We start from the raw sequence: 24,367 nt of genomic DNA on the forward strand, positions 1-24,367 counted from the left end.
CAGTATTCACTACCCCACGGCAAACCCCGCACTGCACCACCCGCCTCACTGCTGATAGGTGGTGCCCATCGGTACCTATATGTAAGCAGGCCCCGGAGGAGCCAGCTCCAAATGTCTGTCTCCTAGATTCTTGATCAAGAGCTGAAGCATAACAGATGGGTATCTGTACCTCATAACCCTTCAGTGATGGCCCGACTAACACCACCGGACGCATGGATGGCACAACATCGTAAGGAGGAATGTGTTCCGTCTGAAAGAGATGATTTGACACGCGTGACAAGGTGAGGATAAGTACACCTCCTTAACAGCCACAACACTCATCCTTCTCAGGGCAAGTGAAGCACGATTACCACAGGTCCCCATTGACAAGGCTCATCCCTTATTTTCAAGGTCACTGAAATCAAGCATTGCAGGCACATATGGGTAGGAACCTTAACAGTAGATTTAAAAAGGAAACACAACTTACCACTTTTTGCTTCTGTTTTGCTAAAAGACAACAATGAGAGCCATATCAAAATACGTAATCTCTGTAAATAATAGTACATGATTTTAAAAGATGGAAGAATGGACCAGCTTGTCCCTCTAATTCTCATCATTTCACTATCACCCACTCTGTAGAACAGTGTACTATTATTTCATTCAGGACAGGCCAATTTTGAAGACATGAGAAAACAGACACTATCCTCCCTGTACAAACCACCTTGTATCCTGATTTCACGTTGGGTGGGGAGAGTAGACTTCATAACAACACTGGAAGTTCTGGACCAGCATGGGCCGTGGGTTATTCCCTGCCAAACAGTGTGGCTGAGAACAACGGGGACAAGTAAAATGTCATAAAAATAAACTTAGAATAACAACTTGGGTAAAAATGGTGACCACCTCAATCACTCATTATTTTTGGATTTGTAATTTTGATGAACCATGAAGAAATTTTGCAGCCTTTATGCATTCTTAAGGGCTTTTTTTTGTTGTTCACTTTCCAGAATATTGACATATTTTTCCTACTATGTGGCCCTTAATTTCAATTAAGTTTATAACCACTTATTCCTGTTTTTTCTTGTTTGTAATAGTGAAAATCTGCAATGCCCTAAATGTTCAGCAAATGGGGATAATGCAAAATGTACTCAACATCTGATTAAAGTGGTTCTGTGGTCATCCAAGCAGGTCCAGGTCACGTGGGGGCAACCCAGAGATCTAGTTTGGTTCAGAGCCCTGAGATAAGGAAGGATTCACATGGAAAAGGACCCAGATACTCAGAATTGTTCCAGAACCAATCCAGTTTCCTGCAGTTATGGTAGGCCAGGATAGATCTTCCACTTGTCATTCTGAATGGGTAATACTGGATGCCCTAATGCAGCATGAATCAGAATTAATTATGAAATTAGCCTACAGGAGTCAGGGAATGCAGTAGCAGAAAAATTCCTACCTGAATACCTCTACAATTTCCAAATGAACAACCACTCCCGATTGGGCCACCACTGTCTCCTTCACTACCATTACTTCAAGGGCTCAGTCGTCTGCTGTCTAAGTAGAATTAAGGTCATCTGGGCCCAACCTCATTCTCTGCTTCAACCCTCCCAATCTCCACAGCCCAGGCTGTACCAACACATCCTAAAATTTCCCATGGAGACTGGAACACAGCATGTTCTTGAGAGTCTACAACTTTTATTCCCTTTCATTGGCCTGCACCATTTTAAAGTCTGTAGGGTTCTTGAATGGAATAATAAACTTGCTTCAGACTGGTTTACTCAACGGTGGGTAAGATTTTTCAAACTTATATTACAAATATCTGAAGTTTTAGTACAACTATCCTTTAAATCAAATCAAATTACTACAGACAACAAATGAGCAATGAAATAGTAAGCAGAAGAATCTTCAAATCATGTCTTTTAAATTGTTTCCAAATTAGTAAAAATACTTACATGTATGTATGTTCAAATATTAAGCAAGGAATATATACCATTAAAAAGAGTTCAACTAAAACCCTTACCTGTTGATGTGGGTGTTGCTCTAAATGTCCCTGATACCATTTCTCCAAGACTTGAAGAAGAATTTCCACTGGATTTCCTAGGATATATAAAAGGACTTAAGAGTCATTCTCCAGATTCCTTGAAAAGAGAACTTGAAAGTACATAGCTTTCTTTGGCCTTAATCCTACTAAATAATTCAAAACACACCAAATCCTATCATAGACAAGAACTTCAAGAATCTCTCCAAATGTTTTCTTTGATTTCCTTTCTCAGAGAAAGTGGGGAATTAACTGAGACCTGGAAATACTTTGCAACAATCTCTCTCCTAGTTGTTCGAGGCAGAAATTAGGGAGAAAAATAACTGACAGAAACATTGCTAGTGGTTTGCTTAACTAACACCGGTCACCAGGCACTAGGTGGATGTCAAACATAGTTCAAAACAAGCAATAAGACCTGAAAGAAGCATTTCTTTTAAGAAGCAATTATGTGTGTGTGTGAGTGGGGGGAGGGTCAGAATTAAGAACTGACAGGAAGGATTTGGTCACAATGTTAATTGTGACCCGGAATAGAACATCATCACCATTGGTCTCTTCACATGGCTCTGGAAGCTTTCCTGGAGCTCACAGGAGACCTCGGGAATCCACCTTCCTACTTCTCCAGTGTTTCTCCTTTTCTGTGCCTAAGAGTATGGTCCCCAGAGTCAGAACAATCTGATTTCTTGTCTTGGCTTTGCCACTTACTAGTTGTGGGACCTTGGCACATCATATCACATCGTTGAGCCTTAGTTTCCCTAACTATAGAAGGAGAAGCTACTCCTCAGAGGGTTGGAATAAAGATAAAATAAGATCACATCGGTAGCGCTTGGCTTTAGTCTTGTACCTGCCACCAAGTAAGCTTTTAGTTCAAAAGTACATAATAATATTATGGAATAATATAACAATAAACTAACTATGGAAATGATGATAATAATTCACTTATTATTTCATTCAACACATATTTATTGAGTATCCACTCTTTAGAAGCTAGGAATACAACAGTGGGGGCAAAAAAAACAGACAAACAAGAAACTGGCAAAATCCCTTCACGTATCAAAACAGATTCTAGTGGGAGATAGTATCAAACAGATGAATAGATAAATACCGGCAGTGCAAAACACATGTATACATGTGGACACTTTGGTCAACTTTGCTCAAGCAGTAGTTCGCCATCATCAGAAGTGTCTGGACGCTGATGGTAACCACTTTGAGCACCTCTTGTAATTGCAGAAGTCAAACGTGACTTATATTCATCTTTTGTTATTGGTATATATTGAGTATTACAATTTTAATTCAGTTTTCCTTTCTTAAAATGTGTATAAATTTTTTTGGTATCCTCTGTATATAGTGTTTCTGATAATAATAAATGCAACAGTGAACACTAAGAAAGCAGAGGTATGGAAAGTGGGTACAACTTTAAATATGGTGGCAAGAAAGGGGTCACTGAAAAGGTGACATTTAACAAAGATCTGAAGCAGATGATGGAGTGATCTGGTGAAAAAGTGAAGGAAAGGGCTCCAGTAAGAGGAAACAGCAAGTGCAAAGGTCCTGAGGCAGAAACATGTGTTCCTGATATGTTGAAGGAGCAGCAAGAGAGACAAAAAGTCTAGAGTAGATGGAACAAGAAGGATTAGTCATTAATAATATTATAGGCATGTTATATACTAAACAAGATAGATAACTAAAAGTGGGGCTGACTATACTTTCGTGATTTCCTATCACCGCTTAAGAAGTTCCCATATGACAAAGGCAAAAGGTTTCCTAAAGAACAGAGAAGTTTTTGAAATAGAAAAAGATCCAACAGAAAAATGAGGTTGAGAGTCAAAAAAAGAAAAAAAGAACTGCTTCTATTTTAGGGCTTTCAAAAAATGATAACATACCAAATCAATGCTTCAATATAGGCTCACAACATGTGTCGGTTCAGTATGATTCTGATTTCTCTTAAGCTTTAGTGTATTCCTGGGACGTTAAGTATCTGCACTCTGGGATCTATGTGGCTACTTCACTAGAGGCTGATTCATCCCAAGCTAGACAGAGTGTTCACCCCATTACTAAGAGATGGCAGATGTCACAAAAAGCCCTGGGAGAAGAAAGTGCTGCTAGTACTGGGACCTGTATGCTCCATCCCATTCTGTGTCTTAAGACTTAAGAGAGTCTCTGAAAGGTAACTAAGAAGAGCCACGATGCTGGGTCAGGTCACACTCCCACTTCCTGCACTGAGAACGGATGTCCTACGTGACTCTAATAAAGGACAGCTTAGGTCCCATGGAGGGTTTGCTGAGGCAGCAGATGACTACGGAATTCATGTTGATCCAGTGGTACCTGGCTGCAGGAAGAGTAAATTATCCGAAACCTTTGTGTCAATTTCAGAAACACCTTGTACACAGAAAAGTCTCTTTTACTTTGAAAGCATACATTTTGAACCTAACAAGCAAACTTGAAAATATCACCTAATGTTCCCATCCCACTGCCAAAAAAGAAAAAAAAAAGAAAAGTTTATAGAAAGGAAGGAGGCTTACCCTCCATGAAAGCGTCCTCTTTTTTGTTCTTGCTGAATCCGTATGTTCTCCAATCTAAGTGGACTTGGAATAAAGCCAATCTCACAGCCCTCTTTCACCAGCCTTCCTATCCACCAGTCATTGTTATATTTCTGAAATGCAGGAATAAAACTGCTATCAATAGTAATTCATTTATCTTCACATTCCATTAATTAATTTCAGGGGACTAGAAGAATGAAACAGTATTCATATTATATAAATGTTATATATAAACACTATTTACAGTATATGAGGTCTGACAATTAAGTTCGCAAACTTTGTTGCAATGATGTTGCTAACCTTTTTTGATATCAGAGGGATTATTCATTATGAATGTGTACCAACTGGACAAACAGTTAACCAAGTTTACTATTTGAAAGTGCTGAAAAGGCTGCGTGAAAAAGTTAGACGAAAACGACCTGACCTTTTCACCAACAATTCATGGCTCTTGCATCACGACAATGCACCAGCTCACACGGCACTGTCTGTGAGGGGGTTTTTAGCCAGTAAGCAAACAACTGTATTGGAACACCCTCCCTACTCACCTTATCTGGCCCCCAGTGACTTATTTCTTTACCCAAAGATAAAGGAAATATTGAAAGAAAGACATTTTGATGACATTCAGGACATCAAGGGTAATATAATGACAGCTCTGATGGCCATTCCAGAAAAAGAGTCCAAAATTGCTTTGAAGGGTGGACTAGGTGCTGGCGTTGGTGCATAGCTTCCCAAGGGCAGTACTTCGAAGGTGACCATACTGATATTCAGCAATGAGGTGTGTAGCATTTTTTCTAGGACTCATTCGCGAACTTAATTGTCAGTTTTGTATTATATTAGATATATCTATATATAGATATCTATATCTCTCTATATATGGGGGGACCATAGTCTAAAGCAGGTGTCTGTAAACATTTTATCTAAAGGCCCGGATGATAAATATTTTAACTTTGCTGTCCATAGTCTCCGTGGCAACAACTTGAGTCTGCTGTCATTGTGTGAGAGCCCATAGACAGTAGGTAAACGAGTGTGGCTGTGTTTCAGTAAACCTTTTCTTTCCAAAAAGGCAGAGGCTGAATTGAGCCTGTGGGCCACAGTTTGCCAATCCCTAGACTAAAGGCAGGTCTTAACCTTTGGATTCCTTTGGTCCTTATTGAAAAGCCTTAGCCAATTCTTAAGGAATAGATTTTATAAGAATACATATGCATCAACGTAATTACAACTCTGGAAGACAAGATAGACAAGTTTGAAATGAAATATATTCAATAGTCTGTTATTTGTCAAAAGCTTTCAGGAAAAAAAAAAAAATCCATGCATCTATTTGTAATCTACTCATTGGGGAAGAATTATAATCCTCTGACACAGGCAGAGTTTGCCACCCCAAAATATGCCTTTTGGGATATTGATTAATTTAAGTTAGTTATTTTCAAGAAACGAAAGACTCAGGACAAACCTTTATCCTTCCCCCTAACTACCTAAAAGAATTTAGCTAGAGGACCCTCTCCAGGAAGGGAGCTATTTTCATAGGTACCTATAGTTTAATAGGAACTAAATGTGATAGACAGGGGGAGCCTAGCAAGGCCATTTGATCAAAGTCCTCTCTGTGTCCCATTGTTAAAGGTGGACCAGCAAACACCAAACATTTGCTTTTCCATGCCATGTAAAGTGCCTTCCTGCCCTTTGAAGTCTCCCCTACCTTGCCCCGGCCCCACAAACCCACACACACACTTTCTCCTTAGCTCCAGAATGACTTATAAACCTTAACTGCCCAATCTGTCCTTGGGTCACATATTCTTAAGGAACCCCTGTATGGACATATGTAACAAATTTGGTTATTTTCTTCTGTGAATCTGTCTCATTCAATTGGGTTATTAGATCGGCCAGAAGCATTTACAAGGACAGAAGGAAAATTATTTTTCCTCCCCTACCCCTCCAAGTATAGGTTTGCAAGTTAAGGTCCACCTTACTACCTGAAGAAAAAGAACCCTACTCTGACAAAGGCTAAGTACATTATGTATTCGTATGTGGATTTTTTGAAATAATCCCCAAATGGTCTGAAGCCCAACAGGAACACCAGGATTTCCATTTAAATAAAGTTCCATGACACGTAAACTTGAAAAACAAACCCACACAAAGGCTTCAGTCAACATGTGGGCTCGGAGCCTCTGTCAACACGGCCCTATTTGATGGGTCAGCAAAACTGCATTTATCATGATAGATTTGCTGAATCCTAGAGTAGAAGACATTTAATCCAACCCACCTGCCTCAAGGGAAGGTTTCAGTTAAGTGATTTCAAGAGAGCAAATATCAATTCTATTGTTTGCATCCTGCAGAGATGATTCCAAAAGCTTCCTTTATTGTTTTTACCAGTGTTGGGCAAGACAACACTCTAACTTGATCCAAAAGAATCTATTTTTTCCAAAATGTAATAACTTTAGGTAGCACACTTTGCTTAGCTCAGAGAAAAATGGAATTTATAAGTATATAACATGGAACACACTGTGGTGAAAAATGGATGCTTTCATTGAATCATCCCCACCATGAAATTCTGTATAACTTTGAGTAATTCTGAGAAACAGCCTCACATTCAAAAGCAAAAGAATATGGTTTAGCGATTTGGCCTTTATAATACACGCTTCTACACAGGCTGGTACGGCATGTAGTGGGAGACCGCACTGAAGAAATGTGAATTGACCTGATGTAAAATCTTGAACAATCTAGGTCTTAGTTCCTTCCCTCGTCCCATCTTTTATTTCAAGATAACAGGCCTTTTTAGTTGGAATTAACAAAAGGCAAGGGGACCTTTCTAGAATCTTTGGTGCACAGGCTTGGTATTTAAATTTTACTGTGGTGGGAACAAAGCAGACTATGAGTCATAGTTTCCTAGGGCTTAGTTATTTCCTGAAATTATGTTAGTCCACTGGAACACTAATTTACTAAATGGTACCCAAATGACCTTACAGGGCTTCCTGAAATGGTTACTGCAACTTCTCAATACAGTTAACTTAGTTCCAGGAAATAGATGAAGCACAGTGAGAATCTGACTCAACCTAAATGAAAGCTCCTTGAGCTACTTGTGAGAAAGTCGCCACACACATCCAAGAGCTTAATTTGCTCATCATTTAGTGTATGTGATAAGGAGGGCTGTGGCTTTTCTCTGCGTTTGAGCCTTTTCATTACTGAGAAAGTACTTAAAACGGTGCATAATAGATGGCCTCCTAGGCGATGGATGAGAGGAAAGGCTACAATCTAATTACAGAAATGTGTTCATTTGTGTTGATGTTCTGGGAGCATGTGCCAGCTTTCTGGCAAGGTCATCTCAGTGTTGTTCAAATCATTCTCATTTTGATGTCCCTAAAATCATTAATGCTTTCTCTTTCTAAGATGTTTTCTTATCCGATATTTCAAGATCTGAAACAAGTGGCTCTAATCCACACAGGATTACCAGCCCAATGCCATTACATCAAACTGCCAGACTGAAGAGAAAGTCATCGATCAAGGAGCACGTAGATCAAAAAGCAACCAACAGGACAAATTGGGGATATTGATGGAATGGAGACAGCAATAAAACACAGCAAGGCAGGCATATCGGTGTGAGTCACTGTGCATGGAGTATGTGAGAACTTCTCTTACCTCTTAAAGTGCTGCTTCTCCTTGGAAACGATGAGTGTTAGCAACGAATGCATATGGTTTGGTCATTTTTTGGTGCAAATCGTGAGGCAAATCAACTTAACCATTCAAATGCCAGGGCCCGTGTTTCAGGTTGAGAGTTGCTGCCTTGCAGGTTGATGTGTATGTCCTCACCTCATACACCATCGGGAAAGTACACACCATCAAGCTGATGCTTCCTCAGCTTCCTTTTATCAAGGCCACTGAGCATGCACTCATCTTTCCCCTGCATGTTACAATGAGTAAGTGTTCCCCTTCTTGTCAAAGATCTGTCCCCCCACTCAGGGTCTGGATCTCACCCTGCTTGCCTACTCAAAAACTTCACTCCTTTGCCTCTCTCTTCTTTCCCATCACTCTCTTCCTCTCCTTGTTTGTTCATGTCAGCATGCACAGGTGCTCCAATAGCTCCTGTCTTGAGAGAAAACCTCTTTTGATGTCATGCCCTCCTTAGACTACTGCCTGGTCAGTGTCAGCTTCCTTGGAAGCATGCTCTACCCTTGCTAAATACACTTTCTACCTCCCCCTCACTTCTCATCAACCCATTCATGTGGCTTCCATCTCCACACTTCAGACAGTGGTCTTAACGACGTCCGTGATGCTGACCACCATGTTCCCGATCCAACGTCCGTTCCTTTACTTGTCATCTTAGGTGACATGTCACAACACTTGCCACAGCTGACTGCTTCCTTTTTGTGGATACACTCTTCTCTCTTGATGTCCATGCACTGCTCTATCCTGGGTTTCCTCCTATAGCTCAGGCGTCCCTTTTTCAGTTTCCTTCTTTGTTGAATCTTTTCACGTACCTCATCACTACAGGATGGAATTGCTTTGGGTTTGATCCAGGGCTGCCTTCTCTCCTCCCTCTCTTCTCCTTTTGGTGACGTTCTTCATTGTCACAGCTTTAAATGCCACACGTAAACTAATGATCCAACTTTATATCTTTGGCCCAGTTTTTTCCTCTGAGCTCCAGATTCTTATATCTAACTTCCTCTTTGGTATCTCCTTTGAAACGTCCACGCCCTAGCCTCTCTCCCCACCTTGTCATCTCCATCCCAGTTGCTCAATCTTAGTTCCTATCCATGGGCCATCACTTGTGCTCCTCACTGAATTTCCATGATGTGCCTCAAATCTGTCTACTTCTCTCCCTCTCACTAGCACCATGCTGGCTCAATCCCATTCTCTCTCACCTAGAATGATTCTCATGGTCTCCCTGATTCCACACTTATCCCACTCCAATCCACTGTCTCCAAAACAATCAGAGAACCTTTAAAAAAAAATTCATCCCACTCCTCTGCTTTGAAAATTTTCAATGGCTTCTCATTACATTTAGGATAAAACCTGAAGTCTCACCATCACTTGAAGGTCCTACTTGACCTGTGTCCTACTTACTTCTACAACTCTGTCTCCTGCTACTCGGCCCCTGGCTCACTGCATTCCAGCCATATGACCATCTTCTAGTTAATTGATTGTGCCAGGCCATTTTGCTACCTCAGGGCCTTTGCACACGCAGATTCCTCTCCCTAGAAGGTCGCCCTCCCCCACCGTGCTCTTTTTAAGGCTGGCTCCTCCTTATCCTGAAAGGTCACATTCTCAGAAAGGCCTTCTCTGATCACCCCATATTTAAAAATATATAACTTCTCATCCTTATATTAAAAAAATTTCAGCATCTGGTTCATTTTTCCCCCTCAAAGCATTCACAATTTGGAATTACTTATTTGTTCATTATCTGTCTCCTCACTAGCATTTAAATTCACGAAGGAGAAGACGCTGCCTGCTTTGTTTTCAGTTGCTGGACACCTGCCAGGGCCTAGCACATACTAAAAGCTCTAGAACCATATTTCGAATGAGTGACCAAACAAATGTTGAACCTCACCCAGGTCACATGGGCACCACACAAAGATAGTGAGACATCTGTAGACATACAGATGTTTGACGTATGGTTTCAAATTGTTGAAATGTTAAAACTATGTCTTAGTGCCATTGATGCCTTTATAGAACGCAGAGTTTCAAAGACAATGACTTTCAAAACTGTTATATGTTTACCATGTGGGTGTCTGAGTGACATTAAGCGATAAGTTGATCACATTCCTGTGGCTACTCCAGTCTTAGGTTTCACTCTCTTGTTCCACCTTTACACTCTCTTTTTTTCTAAGATCCAGTTTCCAATGCCTCCTTCCTACCAGAGCTAATGGAGACCAGCAAGTAGCATGGCCTCCAGGATATGCCCCCAACCCCACTGGAAAATTCTGTGCAGAACAGAGACATTCAAGGAAAGCAAGACTTTCCTTCTGACTCAGCCTAATTCTCGTGCCCATTTTCCAGATGCCATATTCTCCCGTCTACTCCAGCCCCTACTCCGTCTGCTATACCTTTTCCTTCCAATATATTTCACTGGGTTCAACATCTCAACATGGAAAACATGCTTAAATCTTTCCCATCCTAAAAATAATAATTTTTAAAAAAGCAAATCAAAATTTAAAAGCAATCGCTCAACTCTACACCATCTTCTCCTGGCTAGAACATGAAGCATTTAGGAAGAGAAAATTGGAATTCCTCTCTTCTGGCCTCCACATTATATCGATAAAGGTCTATTAAGTATCTTCATAGGAGTTTCACAGCACCCCAGACACAGTATACCTAAAAGGAAATTTATAACCACATCTAAGCTGGAAAAACTGGCCTCCACCCTTCGTTCCTCTCTATCTCACTTTCTCCAATATCCCGGCTCATGTGAAATCTCCCAATCCTGTCTATTTGCCCCTGAACTGTCTCCCAAGCTGCTCTGTCTCTCCATGCTCTCTGCTACAGCCACTGTCCAGACCTACCATGACTCCTCAGTCTCTGTGACATGCCCTCAACCATCAGAGTTATCATGTTGAGATACAAGGCTTATCATATCCGTCCTAAGATACAAGCCTGGTCACATCCGTCCTTTATCTAAAATTCCTTTCCAGCCCACTGCCTGGCTTTTTGCCCTGGACTAAGAGGTCCTTTTTTATCAGGCTCCTGCCTCTCTGCCCTGGACCATGCCCTGTACCACTCCCAACCGCTCTCCACCCGTGAGGCATTGCTCCTGGTTGTCCCTGCCACCTGATGCCACCTCCAACCCAACCCCCCACCCCAACCTGAACTTCCTCCGATTTCAGCACTATGGCGCCCTCATTTTCCTCCTCCCCAGCCAAGTGGGCCCTCTGCTCTTTCTTTGGGCTCCCACTATACCCATTCAATTTTATTGTAATAGAACGTGTCATCCCGTGCAGGAACTGGGTGCTTGTCAGTCTCTTCCACCAGACTTGGTGCTCCCCGGCAGTGCTGATCCCCCAAAGCCCAGCACAATGTCTGAGAGGAAGCAGGATGTCAACAGACCTTAGCTGAGTAAATGAAAGTTTTCGATGTTACTCTCCCACCTTTCGAGGTGAGACGCCTCAAGTCCTGATACGGCTGAATCCCTTAACCTTTCTGTTTCCCAAAGTCCTCTGCCCTCTTCTTAGCTTGAGCGCTTTAATTATCATACACTCTAGTGTTGCTTCCACGGCCAAGGGCCACAGGATTATAGCCCAGATGTTTATAATGACAACATCCCTTGGAAATGGTCTCTCATGGGTAGGCGCCATGCCACCAAACTCATGTTTCCCTACCTTGGAACCACATATCTGTGGTTCAGTGGTCATGCAAGGTGATTAAAAGGTGACCAGAGAACCACAGTTCTGTCCTAAATCCATCCTACGAGGACGGTGATCCAATGTCTTAAACGTGTGATAATGCAAGCGATGACCTCAGGCCTCTAAACCTCAGTGAGCACGCGTGCATTTGGAAGGCCAAGCAAATTAAATGCGATAACACCTTGGCAGCTCCTCAGCGCTCCTCTCTGTATAATTTGGCTCAGATTCCACGGGGGACGTTAAGGGACACAGACTGCCCCACGTTTACCTCTTTAATGTGCAGAAAGTCCTTGGCATCGAAGGAGATGGCCGTGCTGGGAACAGGCACATCCTCGTCTAGGGCACCGCAGTAACTCACGTTCGTCTTCACAGCAAAGGCTACGGGTTTGGACTGGGGACAGAATTGTGGAACAAGGATGGAGCGAGGAAGTCAGAGGAGGAGTTTTCATAGTGAAACATAGTATTAAAATAAGATAATAGTACCAGGCAGTAAGGGAAATCACTTTGCAAAGGGGGATCTCAAATGGGATTCACATTCTCCAGCATCACTGCAGAGATGACGCTGCAAATGACTCAGTCCTGGCATCCCACACCTTCCCCCTCCCTCCTGTGGTACTTTCCAACATCTCAAACACAGAATGTGCCCTGATGGACTAGAAAGGGATGGAAAGGCAGGAGGGGCTGTCTGCTTTGTACTCTCCTGATAAAACTCATGCTTCTTATTTTAAATAATAACAGACACCCCCACCCTTTGAGTACAGGAAGTGTGTGCTGGGTCTTAAATAAAAAGGTTGTTGGGGGGCGGGGGTAAGAGGAGGGTAGCTCCGATCTGAAAACCTGTGGGATCCCATTCAATAGAATACCCGGTCCTGCCAGGGCAAAGGAAGGCCAGTTGGTGGGGGAGACATGAAGGGCAGAGCCGCTCACACGTCATGGTCTCCCTAGCTAACAAAATCTGGTTCAGAATTCTTTTTAGACAAATTCCTCCCCAGCAAAGTGCTCCTGGGCTGGTGTAGCCTCGCAGAAGTTAAGCAAACCACCCACCTCCACTAACAGTGCGGCCGCTGACATTTGGGTGACCGCAAGGGCCACAAAACAGGCTTTGAAAGAAAACGAAAACAAAAAAGAGCCACAACTCAGATCCCCATCCCTGTGACCCCGGGCCGCTTTGTCCTTGGTTCCATCATTCACGCTGGGAGCATGACTGGCTGCAATCACTGAGGCAGGATCTGAGTGAGGGTCACTGATGTCCTTTGACAGGTACTGGCCCAAACCCCCGCACACACAGCAGGTGACAAAGCAAACAAAGACCCCTTACTACCTGCATCATTCTCCTTTTACTGCTCTTTTAAAAATTTTACTGGAAAAACAGGAAACGGAATTCCCTTTATGTGAGCTTCAGTTTTTCTTCTTCTAAACATGAGAACGATTCGACAAATATGCCTCAGGAGTCTGTCATCAAGGGCAAGGAGGAAAGGCTGGCCATGACCCCGGCTTTAGATTTTGCTATTGTGCATAAAATTTCGTTTGACTAAAAGGGATCTGTGCTAAAATATAAAAAAAATAGTTTGAAAGACATAGAAGGGGAGCGCTCTAGTGACTCTTCCCATTCTAACATTCAAAAAAAATGCAATTTGTTGCTTCTTTGGGGTGCAGAGATTCTTAGGGGGGCCGTTCCCTGGGGAATATCTGAAGATCTACTTTGGCAAAGCCTTTATTGCTCGTCTTTGCTGAAATGCTAATACTCAAAGTTCTGAACTTCCTGCAGAACTTGAGGTGGGACATTGAAACCAAGAGGGAAGAGCAGAGAGACCCATCAGGGAGGCCCAGAGAACCACAGTGCACACGTGGCCTGTAGTGGCTGATGTCATGGAGAAAGAGGGGTCAAGAACGGATGGAGCAAACAGATACCTCAGGGGGCTCTCTGCCAAACCCGGGTGTGGCAAGATGGGTATTGGCCACAACTAGTAAGTTGGAAGGGGACCAAAAAATCACCACCAAACCAAACACAAAAGGGTGAAGGGTGCCTCAGGCATCAGCCGCCTGGGAGTGTTACTAACTTCTCTGAGGGATGAATGGATCTGGGAGGCTTGCCATCTAGTGCCTTATCGGAATGATCATAAAATAAGTTTTTCAGGGAAATCTGAGGCCAGGGAAGAGCAGCTGTTACCTGCTGAGCAACATTCCACTTTGGAACCAAAGAAGGGCAAGAAAGTCACCTTGGCTCTCTCGAGTTGGATAGCCGCTTGCTGCTCTCTCTCCTGCCGAATCGCTTCCCTGTCCTCTTCCAAAGAGACATCGGAGTCCGACGGCCTGCTCGTGTAAGAATCCGCTGAACCCTGGAAAGGAAAACCCAGGGTGGTTTAAATGAGTCGATGACGAGGTCCTTAAACTGTCACATCCAGAACAGTGTCCTGAAGTGAGTTCTTCCCATTTGCATAGAATTTGATGCTTACACTCTGGGCCTTACTGCGGATATAAATTTAGAATACAGTTAAGAATATAGTTAAATGTCTGAGTAATTCCAAAGGTAGCAATGTTGTGTAGAAAATATTTTGACGTGATGAAGTGCTAGAAAGTAAACTGCAATGAAAATTAGGTGATACTTGGCCCCAGTTCTTCTAGTTTTGTGCTCTCTTTATATTAAAGCCATATTCGCTTGTGACACTGAAGTTGCATTCCATTTTCTCTCTCGTATATACCTCTAAAGGAAAAAGAGATTCGGCCTATCGTTAAGAGCTGCATCCTACCTGTGTCTTAGGTTGGAGATGACAAATTGGTTTAAGATTTCAACAGAGCAAAGCAGAATCTTGCATTAGTAAAATGATTTTCCAGTTCCAATGTCAATACCATTGAACTCTTTCACTATTAAAACGTCAGTCACTGTCCTGCAGTAGCCATACTTGGTCATGATGGCCACTAAGTCATGACCCTTGACAATAAAAACAAGGATGTCTTCCATTGAAGCCCCTGTCTAGAAGGGCTATTTGAACAACACTGAAATCCAGCCTGAATGATGTGGCCAAAGGATTGAGGACGCCCTGCCAGCATCACTTGCTGCTCATGACATAAGAAGAGATGAAAGCCACAGCAGTTCAAAAATTACCCCACCCCACCCCCAAAAAACCCTAGACGTTTACCTTCCAGTTGCTAACGGAACATCACCCTTCCAATTTCCTTAAGCTGACATGACAGGTTGATATTTGCATAGATGGTGACATTTACATAGCAGAGGTACTGATAGGACTTGTGTATTTGGCATGTTTTATCCATCATGCACAGATTCTGAAAAGTGCAGACCTATTCATGTAGCTGAGAAGTTTCTATCCAATGCAAAAACAGAATTCTAAGCATGGTTGACTGCTGAAATGGGCCCCTTGAAAAGTTTTTCTCAAGTTAGAAATGTTAGGGTTTGTTTGTTTATACATTATTTGTCAATTTGCTGCCTGTAAGGGCAACTTTGCTTTCCGTAGAGGGTGTCATTCTCAATAGCTGGGGTGGTTTTTCCCACCATTAAAAACAAAACAAACAAAAATTCCCAGCACAGATTTTCCTGGAAGGCTAGAACAGTAATCCTGGTGAGAGGTTTCATTACCAGAGTGCCCAGGAGAACTCTAGTTCTAAATTGTGCCTCTGCAACCTAATTTTGAAAACTTTAGGCAAGTTACTTAGATTGCTCCTGACTCAATCTCCTAATCTGTGAAATGGGGATACTGACAACATCAAAAGATTACATGGAATAAAATATAATGAATAGCCAATATTTATTAAACCCCCACTATTACACCAGCATGGGCCAGAAGCTTCGCACACTTTACGTCACTGAATCCTTGTAGCACTGTGGAAGCTGGGATTCAAACTCAGGTCATTCAACCTTAGAGCCCGCAGTTTCAAGCCCCACACTGAGCTGCACTTGATATTAAAATATTTTCTCCAGGACCTGGCAGGTAGTAGGCACAGAGTAGTCATTCACGTCCTCTCCGATGTCTCCTTCCCAGTGCTAACATTTCTACATTGATTTAAAAAAATAATTCACACATTCTATCATTTTTCAATTCATTTATATATGCACAATAGCCCACCTTGAAAGGCATCTGTTTTTCTTATTGTATAACCTGTTGATTTTCATTGACTTACATATTGCAAAATGATACACTATAAGCTTTTTCACTTTTTTAAAAATTAAAGTTTACTGGGGTGACAATGGTAAAGTTACATAGGTTTCAGGTGTACAATTCTGTAACACATCAGCTATATAGCATATTGTGTGTTCACCACCCAGAGTCAGTTCTCCTTCCATCACCATATATTTGATCCCTTTACCCTCATCTACCACCCCCCTCCCTCCTTACACTCTGGTAACCACTAAACTGTTGTCTGGATATACTATTAAGTTTGATAACTGCAATGTGTCCAAATGCAAGCACTTTATGTAGCACTTCTGAAAGTCCCCTTTACAGAGGAAATGTATTTGCTGACCTAATTATAACCAAATTCTTTGGTGCTAATTTACTGGGGGAAAAGTCTGGACCTACAAAAGGATAAATACAGGGTGACTGTTTTATAGATGCATTCATTGCCTTAAAAAGCGCTACCTTGAAATACTTTGAAACAGAGAGTTCTCTCAGAACACCTGCATGAAGTCCAGAGTAAGAGAGAAAGGAAATAATGTTTCTAAAATATATAGGAAAACAGTTTTGAGTTAGTCCTAGGTGACTGGGGTGGGGGGTGGGGGTGTCCAGAAGGAGTCAGCTCAAGATGTGCCTCTGTGGTATGCAGACAGTTTGAGCTAAAGACTTTAGGTGCAGTCTCAAAAGAAACTTCTGCCCCCAATCCACAACCCTTACCTACTCAGAAGAATTTGAACTATAGGCTTTGACCATATAGATGATCAGAGATAACTTCTTTTGATCTATCTGTAGGGCAGGGCAAACTTCTATTTACTGAAGGTCCCCTCTTCTTATCATCCTGCAATGACCCTCTGAAGCCCCCAAGGTACCTTACCTCATCTGTAGCTCAGGATTTCTTACATTCCCATATTCCCTTTCAATCTCTGAACCTCTCCTGCATCTACCATAGGGTCTCTGACTCTCTCATGTATATGGGGATCCCATACATATGGATGTATTAAATTGGAGAATTTGACTCATTTCTATTTGATCATTAGAACAGCAAGAAGAACCTTGAGGGTAGAGGAACGTTTGTTCCTCCCCACGAGATGCTTTGCTGAAGCGTGATGTGTGCGGTGGACCATTTCAAGGTGTCGGACTGGGAGTGTGAGGATCTTTGGACCGTAAAGTGATTATGAGACTGCAGTCAGGAAGGAGGCACGTGCCTTGTTTGGAAAACATGTGCTGGGGACGGTTAATGACTACAGTTCACAAGAAAGCAGGCTGCCCACTGAAGCAGTGAGTTGAACAGCTAAAATACACAACCGACTGTTGACACTAGGAGATGGCTAATTTCCTGAAACTACCTTAACGACATTTCGAATCCTGGCATTCAATTGTCTCTGAGCACACAAGAAGTGACTCAAGGACTCCTGCAAATGAACTTCATTTTGAAACGTGACCAAGATTGTAAGAATTTCAAAATTACTTAATAAGCTATACCATTGCCAAATATGTAAAAGCAGAAGCTTCTGTTGACTTCTCTGTTTCTAAGAATATCGGTAGAGGGAAAAATAAAGCACTATGATATTCATTTTCATACTTACAGTGTTATATCATCACAACATTTACATTTTTGGTTTTTTTAAGGATGACATCTACATTTGAGTATAGAAATCATTGCTGTGGTCTCTCCAGGTCCTCGAGAAAGCAGAGGGCCAGTATCAAAAGCCCTAATTTGGCCCATTGACATGTTCTGCTGACTTGGTACAGAATTGGTTTCTCGTTTTTATTTATTTTAATTTTGTTTTGTTTCAACAGGTTGAAAGTGAGTATAGACATATCCCAGGAGAAAGGAAGGAAAAAGAAAAGAAAAGGTTATTCCAAAGGCGGAGAGAAAAACAAGAGGGTCCCGGAGAGGCAAGAGGAGACTGCCTGGGGTGGACTAGAGGAAGGACTCAGGGAAGACCGGGGGTTCAGTGGCTTTGGAAGACCGGAGGGTTGGAGGGCGACTGCCCAGATGTCCAGTTAACCATTGATGATCAGGAACAAGGAAATGGTAAAAAGGAAATAATGCTGGATGTTAGGAGGATAGTACGGAAGATGTAAAGGTTACCAGCCCTGTCCAAAGCTGGAAAATGCAGCCCCATCAGTTTGTCATTTTTCAGAATTCCATTTCATAAAATGGGCAAAAAGTGAGCTATCCAACGTCTTGAGTGAGCTGATCCTGGGATGTAAACCCACGCGCGAGAGGCATGACAGAGGACAGTGCCTCAGAAGTTCCTAAGCAGACATCATGGCAAGTCACATCTTAGAGTCTCCACTGAACCAACTAAATCAGGGGCGAAAATGGAAACAATTGCTACAAGTCTTTTCATATATGTAATATTACATACATGTATATTACACATACACACATATGTATAATTTAAAAAGCCACAAAAGAATGTATCTGAGTGAACATCAGAAGAATGAAACACATATCTTTCCACTAACATAGGGCTCTGACTCCCCCACTTTTATTCAATACTGAAAACAGATTCCAGCCTCACATCTTTCATGAATTTTCTTGAGTACAAAATACTAAATGCTGATAACAATATTGGAAAGTTGGTGTTTTGTTTTTGTTTTGTTTTTTTTGTCCTGGAACACAGAAAGTTATCTTAAGTCAAACAATGGAAGGGTTTCTTATTCCCAAAGAGAGGAGACATGATGTACGAGGTCAGACAATTAAGTTTGTGAACTTGTTGCAACGATGTTGCTAACCTTTTTTTTTTTTTATATCAGAGGGATTATTCATTATGAATTTGTACCAACTGGACAAACAGTTAACCAAGTTTATTATTTGGAAGTGCTGAAAAGGCTGCGTGAAAAAGTTAGATGACCTGAATTTTTCTCCAACAATTCATGGCTCTTGCCTCACGACAATGCACCAGCTCACACAGCACTGTCTGTGAGGGGGTTTTTAGCCAGTAAATATATAACTGTATTGGAACACCCTCCCTACTTACCTGATCAGACCCCCAATGACTTCTTTCTTTACCCAAAGATAAAGAAAATACTGAAAGGAAGACATTTTGATGACATTCAGGACATCAAGGGTAATATGATGACAGCTCTGATGGCCATTCCAGAAAAAGAGTTCCAAAATTGCTTTGAAGGGTGGACTAGGTGCTGGCGTTGGTGCATAGCTTCCCAAGGGGAGTACTTTAAAGGTGACCTTAGTGATATTCAGCAATGAGGTAGGTAGTATTTTTTCTAGGATGAGTTCGCGAACCTAATTGTCCAGCCTTGTAGAGCAAGCATGGGTTTTGGGGCCAGATAGTACTGGTTTTGACACTTGCCAGTTCTTACTGGCTGTGTATCTTAGGCTACTTATTTTAACTTTCTGAGTTTCAATTTCTTCCCCTGTGAAATAAGGGTAATAATACATACCTTTTAGAGCTTCCCAGTGTTTGATCTGAGATGAAACATCATTTATTTTACCATCATGAGTGAAATTCAGGAAATGTCATCAATTAATCTTTGACTCAGTCATTAAGCTTTTTGACAGCTTTTCAATATTAAAATTTTTGGCCGCTCTAGAGTTTCAGGATTTATATTTTGTTATTTTAAAAAAGCAGCTTTAGTGAGGTATAATTTATATACCATAAAATCTGCACATTTTAAATGTACAATGATTTTTAATAAATGTAAGAGACACAATTTACACCACAATCTAATATTAGAGCATTTCTATCACTTCAAAAGAAACCTCATGCTAATTTGTAGTCACTCTCCAATCCCACTGCTAGACCCAGGCATCCACTTCCTTATCCTATACTTTTAAAACTGAAATATACTTTCTCTTTTTATGAGTAATTTTAATATTTAGATATGTCATTAAAGTAGAGCAAGGAGAAGGGAAAGTTTACAAATGCTTGATTTCAAAATGCATTAATAGTGGAATAGAATCCTGTTATTGTTCAAACTTTCAGACTTCATGGTCAAACAGTCCCAGGTTTCTCACTTCTTAGCTTAGCTGGACATTCACTGGGACACTGGACATTGTGACATTCACTGGACACTGACCAGGTATCTGTTAGGTTCTGTCGTGGCCACTATGTAAGCAGAGAATTGTTTAACTTTTCTGAGATTCTTTCCTCATCTGCAAAATGGGAATGAAACCCTCCATGGTCATTCTGGAAAATTAAGAAGATAACATAGTACAACATAGCATACAAGCATAATAATGGCATTTTCTAAACCAGTGCTGTCCCAGAGAACTTTCTGTAATGATGGATATGGTCTATATGGGTGCAGTTCAAGATGGTAGCCACCAGCCACATGTGGTTATGGAGCACTTGAAATGTAACTAGTAAGGCTGAAGACCTGAAGTTTTCATTTAATTTTTAAATGTTCAAAATTTTATTTCACTTTAATTAAGTTAAATGTAACTTGTGGCTGCTGTATTGGGCCTTGAAGTAGCAGACACTCCAAATGTCAATTTCGCTTCCAGATCACACAGGGGAGTGCTAAACTTGGGTAAAGCTGGTATTTTAATGGTTGTATCAAGTGGACTGATCCTGGAATGTCCAGAGAAACATATCACTTCCAATGGATTTGAGCTTGTTTCTCTCCACTGAGCTTGTAATGACTTGACAATGTACTTTTCCACACTGCAGAAGGAACACAGCCCTCTCTTGATCACTCTGCCAGATTTCCCAGGGTAGATGGGTGAATAGGCCACTCACAAGTCTGCCCTAGGCAAAAAAGTCTCTTAGGCAACAAGCCAGTCCCTTGCTTTCTTGCAGAGACTTTTTACTCCTTCAACCGTCTTCACTAAACGTGGCCCCAGCTCCTTGCCAGGCACCCAGCTAGCAGGGTTCAGGTTGTGTCTCCAAAGATAGAGGCCTGGGTAGTGTCTGGCACCCAGCAGGACCTCAAGTTTGTTGCAAAAAAGATACTCTCACTCCTATCAAAATCTATCTATTCTTTGTTCCACGATTTTAAGTTCTTCTCAAGTGACTGGATAATTGGCCAAGGTTTATGCTTACTGGAAGGGATGTGAAATGTTAGCAATCCCACCCCTATAACATGATTTTTTTTTCTTTTAGAATTGTGGTTTTCAATACCTTAATCCAGAGCCCTAGATAATATATGCCCATTGCCATCATTTACGCAAAACAAAAAAAAATTGAAATTATACCTTAGCTATGACAATTTATCTTTGCTCTAAGGTACCTTGTACCATTTCTTGTAAATAGGAGGTTTCCAAAAATGTTGGTTGAAAGAATAAGGCAAGCTTTACAGCCCACTTTTTATTGGATGGAAGACCTACAGTTCAACCCCAAGCATTAATCGGATTATGTAGGCTTCAAAGAACAGTCAAGGGAAGAAAAAGGAGTATGCTCAGGAAAGGCCATAAGGGAAGGGGAAGAAAATAAATGCTTACTCATACCCTACTTTATGCGAATCACTAACTTACAGACATTAAATGATCACATCAACCTTATAAAGTAGGTTGTGATTATCCCCATTTCACAGAGGAGGCATCTGAGGCTCAGACAGACGGTAAGAAACCCCCTCTGTGCCACTATCAGAAGGCATTGTGCAAGAGGCAGGAGCATAGGTAAAATCTTGTTTTAAAAAAAGTCCTCTGCACAATTTGATACAAAAACTTACATTAAAATGTCAAAGATTTCAGTTGCCTTCAATTAAACAGCGCAACATTCTGCAATATTTTGTTAACACTGCTCATACACCAAAATTTCACTAATTTGGAATGATGGATGTAGGTCAAGAAATGGCAATCTGAGATCATGGAAAGTGAACTGCAGACTGCTTTTCAAAAGACATGTTTGCTAATTCTCACTACACACGGTATCTCCAGATTACTAAGGTTTTGGCTTGTGGATTTCTTTGAGCTTCTGCTTTAATGACAGGCTTTTCCTCAGGATTTTAATTATTGGTCGGAGATTCTAAGGTGCCCTTGAGAATTTTCTTTTTCTCTTAAGTGATAACTCTTCCAATTATGTTCATAGTACTTACAGACAGATTATTTTTTATCATTAAATTATAATTATATATATAAATATAGTTAAAATCAAAGTATATGCTTTGTGTGAATTATCGCATTAGTGGAATCCAAATTAATGGGTTCTATTGTAACTGTTTTACATAATTTATTTAAAAGGAAGTAATAATCTTCATTTAGCAAACTTAGCCAACCTTACCCTTCTTGTTAGGTTGACTGGTTTGGCAATTACTGTAACTGCTCGATTTCAAATAGGTATTTCTTTCCAGTCCAAGAAGACCCATTAATGGAGATACAATGACAGAAGAATTTCAACTGATCTCACAAGTATAAAGAAGGAAGTTACATTTGCATGGTGACAGATGATTGCTAGAATAAGTGGGGCGATCGTATGTAAAGTATAAAAACCACTATTACTGTATGCCTGAAACTAATATAAGTAAGATAATATTGTATACCGACTAGACTTAAAAAAAAAATGATGGAGGTGACAAAAAGGTCAGATGGAGATGGGAGGGAAATCTGTATCAGCCAGGGCCATTTTTAGGCACTTGTGAAAAAGAAGTTGAAATGTAGGCTAACATTAGATTTGCAAGTTCAATCGATGGCAACGGTGGAGCAGATTTCTTTTACTTACAGTAAATCATATATTGAGTTACTATAAGAATTGCAATTTCATAGGGTTCTACCTAATACATGGGGGGATGAACACAAGACAAAAATTACTTTATATAGAAGCTATCTGGCAAAAAGTGCTTTGATAATCCGTGGATAATACTGAACAAGTATGTAAGAAGTGCTCCATCGATGAACACAATGAGCAATAAAGCCAAACACTTCTGTGAGACTAAAAGATAACGGAAGTTGAAAAAAAGTCATGGTCATTTTTTTGCATTCAATACGAACTTTATCCTAAATGTAGGGATGGTGTGATTACGGAGCTCACTGTCCTCCTAGGAAAGAGAAAGTGATCACCTGCTGGGAGAAGGTGGCCTCAAGCAATCAAGCTTTACTATGGACACACCACAGCATAACATCAGGCATGGGACACTGAGCAGCCTCCCCAGGAACCAGCACTGCCTGGTCACCATTTAGTGAGAGCTTCTGACCAATCCATGTGACCCAGGTGAGTACCTGGGTGGCTACACCTGGCTGATCCCGGCACTGGGGCCTGCAAGCATGAGCCACAGCACAAGGTCTTCATTCAAGGGCAGCATCTCAAGCTGCACTGATCTACTTTCAGCAGAGATGTTCAAGAGGTAAGGACAGTATTTGCTCAGGATATCTTGAATGTGCGGCTCATAGATGCAGAACTACAAAATGATGAGACAACTAACAATGTCTTGTAAACAGACTATGACCCTTCTGGAAAAGTGATTGACTGAAAAGTGCTTCCTTCTCCCATTTCCCCAGAGTAGTGTACAAAGTAGCACACAAATCACTACATTTATTTTGTGGTCTCTTTTCTTGAGAGTCGTATTAATGATACAATAATAGTAAATAAGTTTCTCTTAAAAGTAGCTTAGGGCAATCACTTGTATCTTAAAAAAAAAAAAAAAGGAAAAAAAAAGATTTTCCTTTGGGCATATAAAGGGAGAGATAATATAGACTAGGTTAGAAGAAAAGAAGAAAGTGGGGAAAGGACTTGAACCCCTCCTGTATCATTTCTGTAGCCACGGAAACTGATGGAAAATTATCTTTAATTCTTTGGAAATAGTTTTTATTTGTAAAGCTTCTCAGTAAGGGAATATGTGATGACAGCTGAAAGAATCCAGGTGTGTCATCAAGAACAGAAATGCTTCCCCAGAGATGGCTGTAGGCATAATGGAAGGCAGAGTGAAGCATCTACTTCATTTCAGGCAGATACCATGTCTTATCAGCTTTTATTGTCCTCACAGTACCCAGCACAAAACGTTGCACCTTATAGGAGCTCAAAACATTTTACTGAATGAAAAAGTGAGTGAGAAGGTCTCAAGGGAGGGAGAAAACATTAATAGATAGCCCAGTAATGCTGAGACCTCACCCAAAAGTGTGTACAGTACATACTTCCTGCCTCCAGGTTTTGCTGGAAACTGTTGGAAAGAACTGTGAAAACCAAAACCAATGTTAATTTAACAATATGATACTAAAGTTGATTTGGAAAAATTAGTCTTCAAAGATTTCTCAGAAGAAATGTTTTCACAAGAATAAAGAAGAATTGGCCTTTTTAACAGACATTAAAACATGATAAAACTACAAAAGTTAAAAATGTTTGGTATGGTGTCAGATGGGTACTAGATTTTTGAGGCGATCAGTTCATAAGTTATGTAACTGTCTATCACTATGTTGTACACCTGAAACTAATGTAATACTGCATGTCAACTGTAATTGAA

General features: G+C 41.0%; 1 protein-coding gene across 7 annotated transcripts in view; it reads right to left on the reverse strand.

The window, feature by feature from the left end:
* CACNB4 (calcium voltage-gated channel auxiliary subunit beta 4) overlaps positions 1 to 24,367 on the reverse strand; it is a 225,439-nt gene that overhangs the window by 37,438 nt on the left and 163,634 nt on the right. For all 7 annotated transcript variants that reach the window (XM_019737461.3, XM_019737459.3, XM_019737460.3 and 4 more), the window contains 6 exons: positions 14,090 to 14,209; positions 12,139 to 12,261; positions 4,525 to 4,655; positions 1,991 to 2,067; positions 467 to 486; positions 170 to 250 (listed from right to left, as the gene is read on the reverse strand). In XM_019737461.3, coding sequence (XP_019593020.1) covers positions 170 to 250; positions 467 to 486; positions 1,991 to 2,067; positions 4,525 to 4,655; positions 12,139 to 12,261; positions 14,090 to 14,209 — 552 coding nt within the window. The remainder of the gene's footprint in view (positions 1 to 169; positions 251 to 466; positions 487 to 1,990; positions 2,068 to 4,524; positions 4,656 to 12,138; positions 12,262 to 14,089; positions 14,210 to 24,367) is intronic.

The sequence above is a fragment of the Rhinolophus sinicus genome, chromosome 17, assembly GCF_057876585.1.
Source record: "Rhinolophus sinicus isolate RSI-liver-muscle chromosome 17, RSI-T2T, whole genome shotgun sequence".
In the NCBI taxonomy this organism is placed as follows: Eukaryota; Metazoa; Chordata; class Mammalia; order Chiroptera; family Rhinolophidae; genus Rhinolophus; species Rhinolophus sinicus.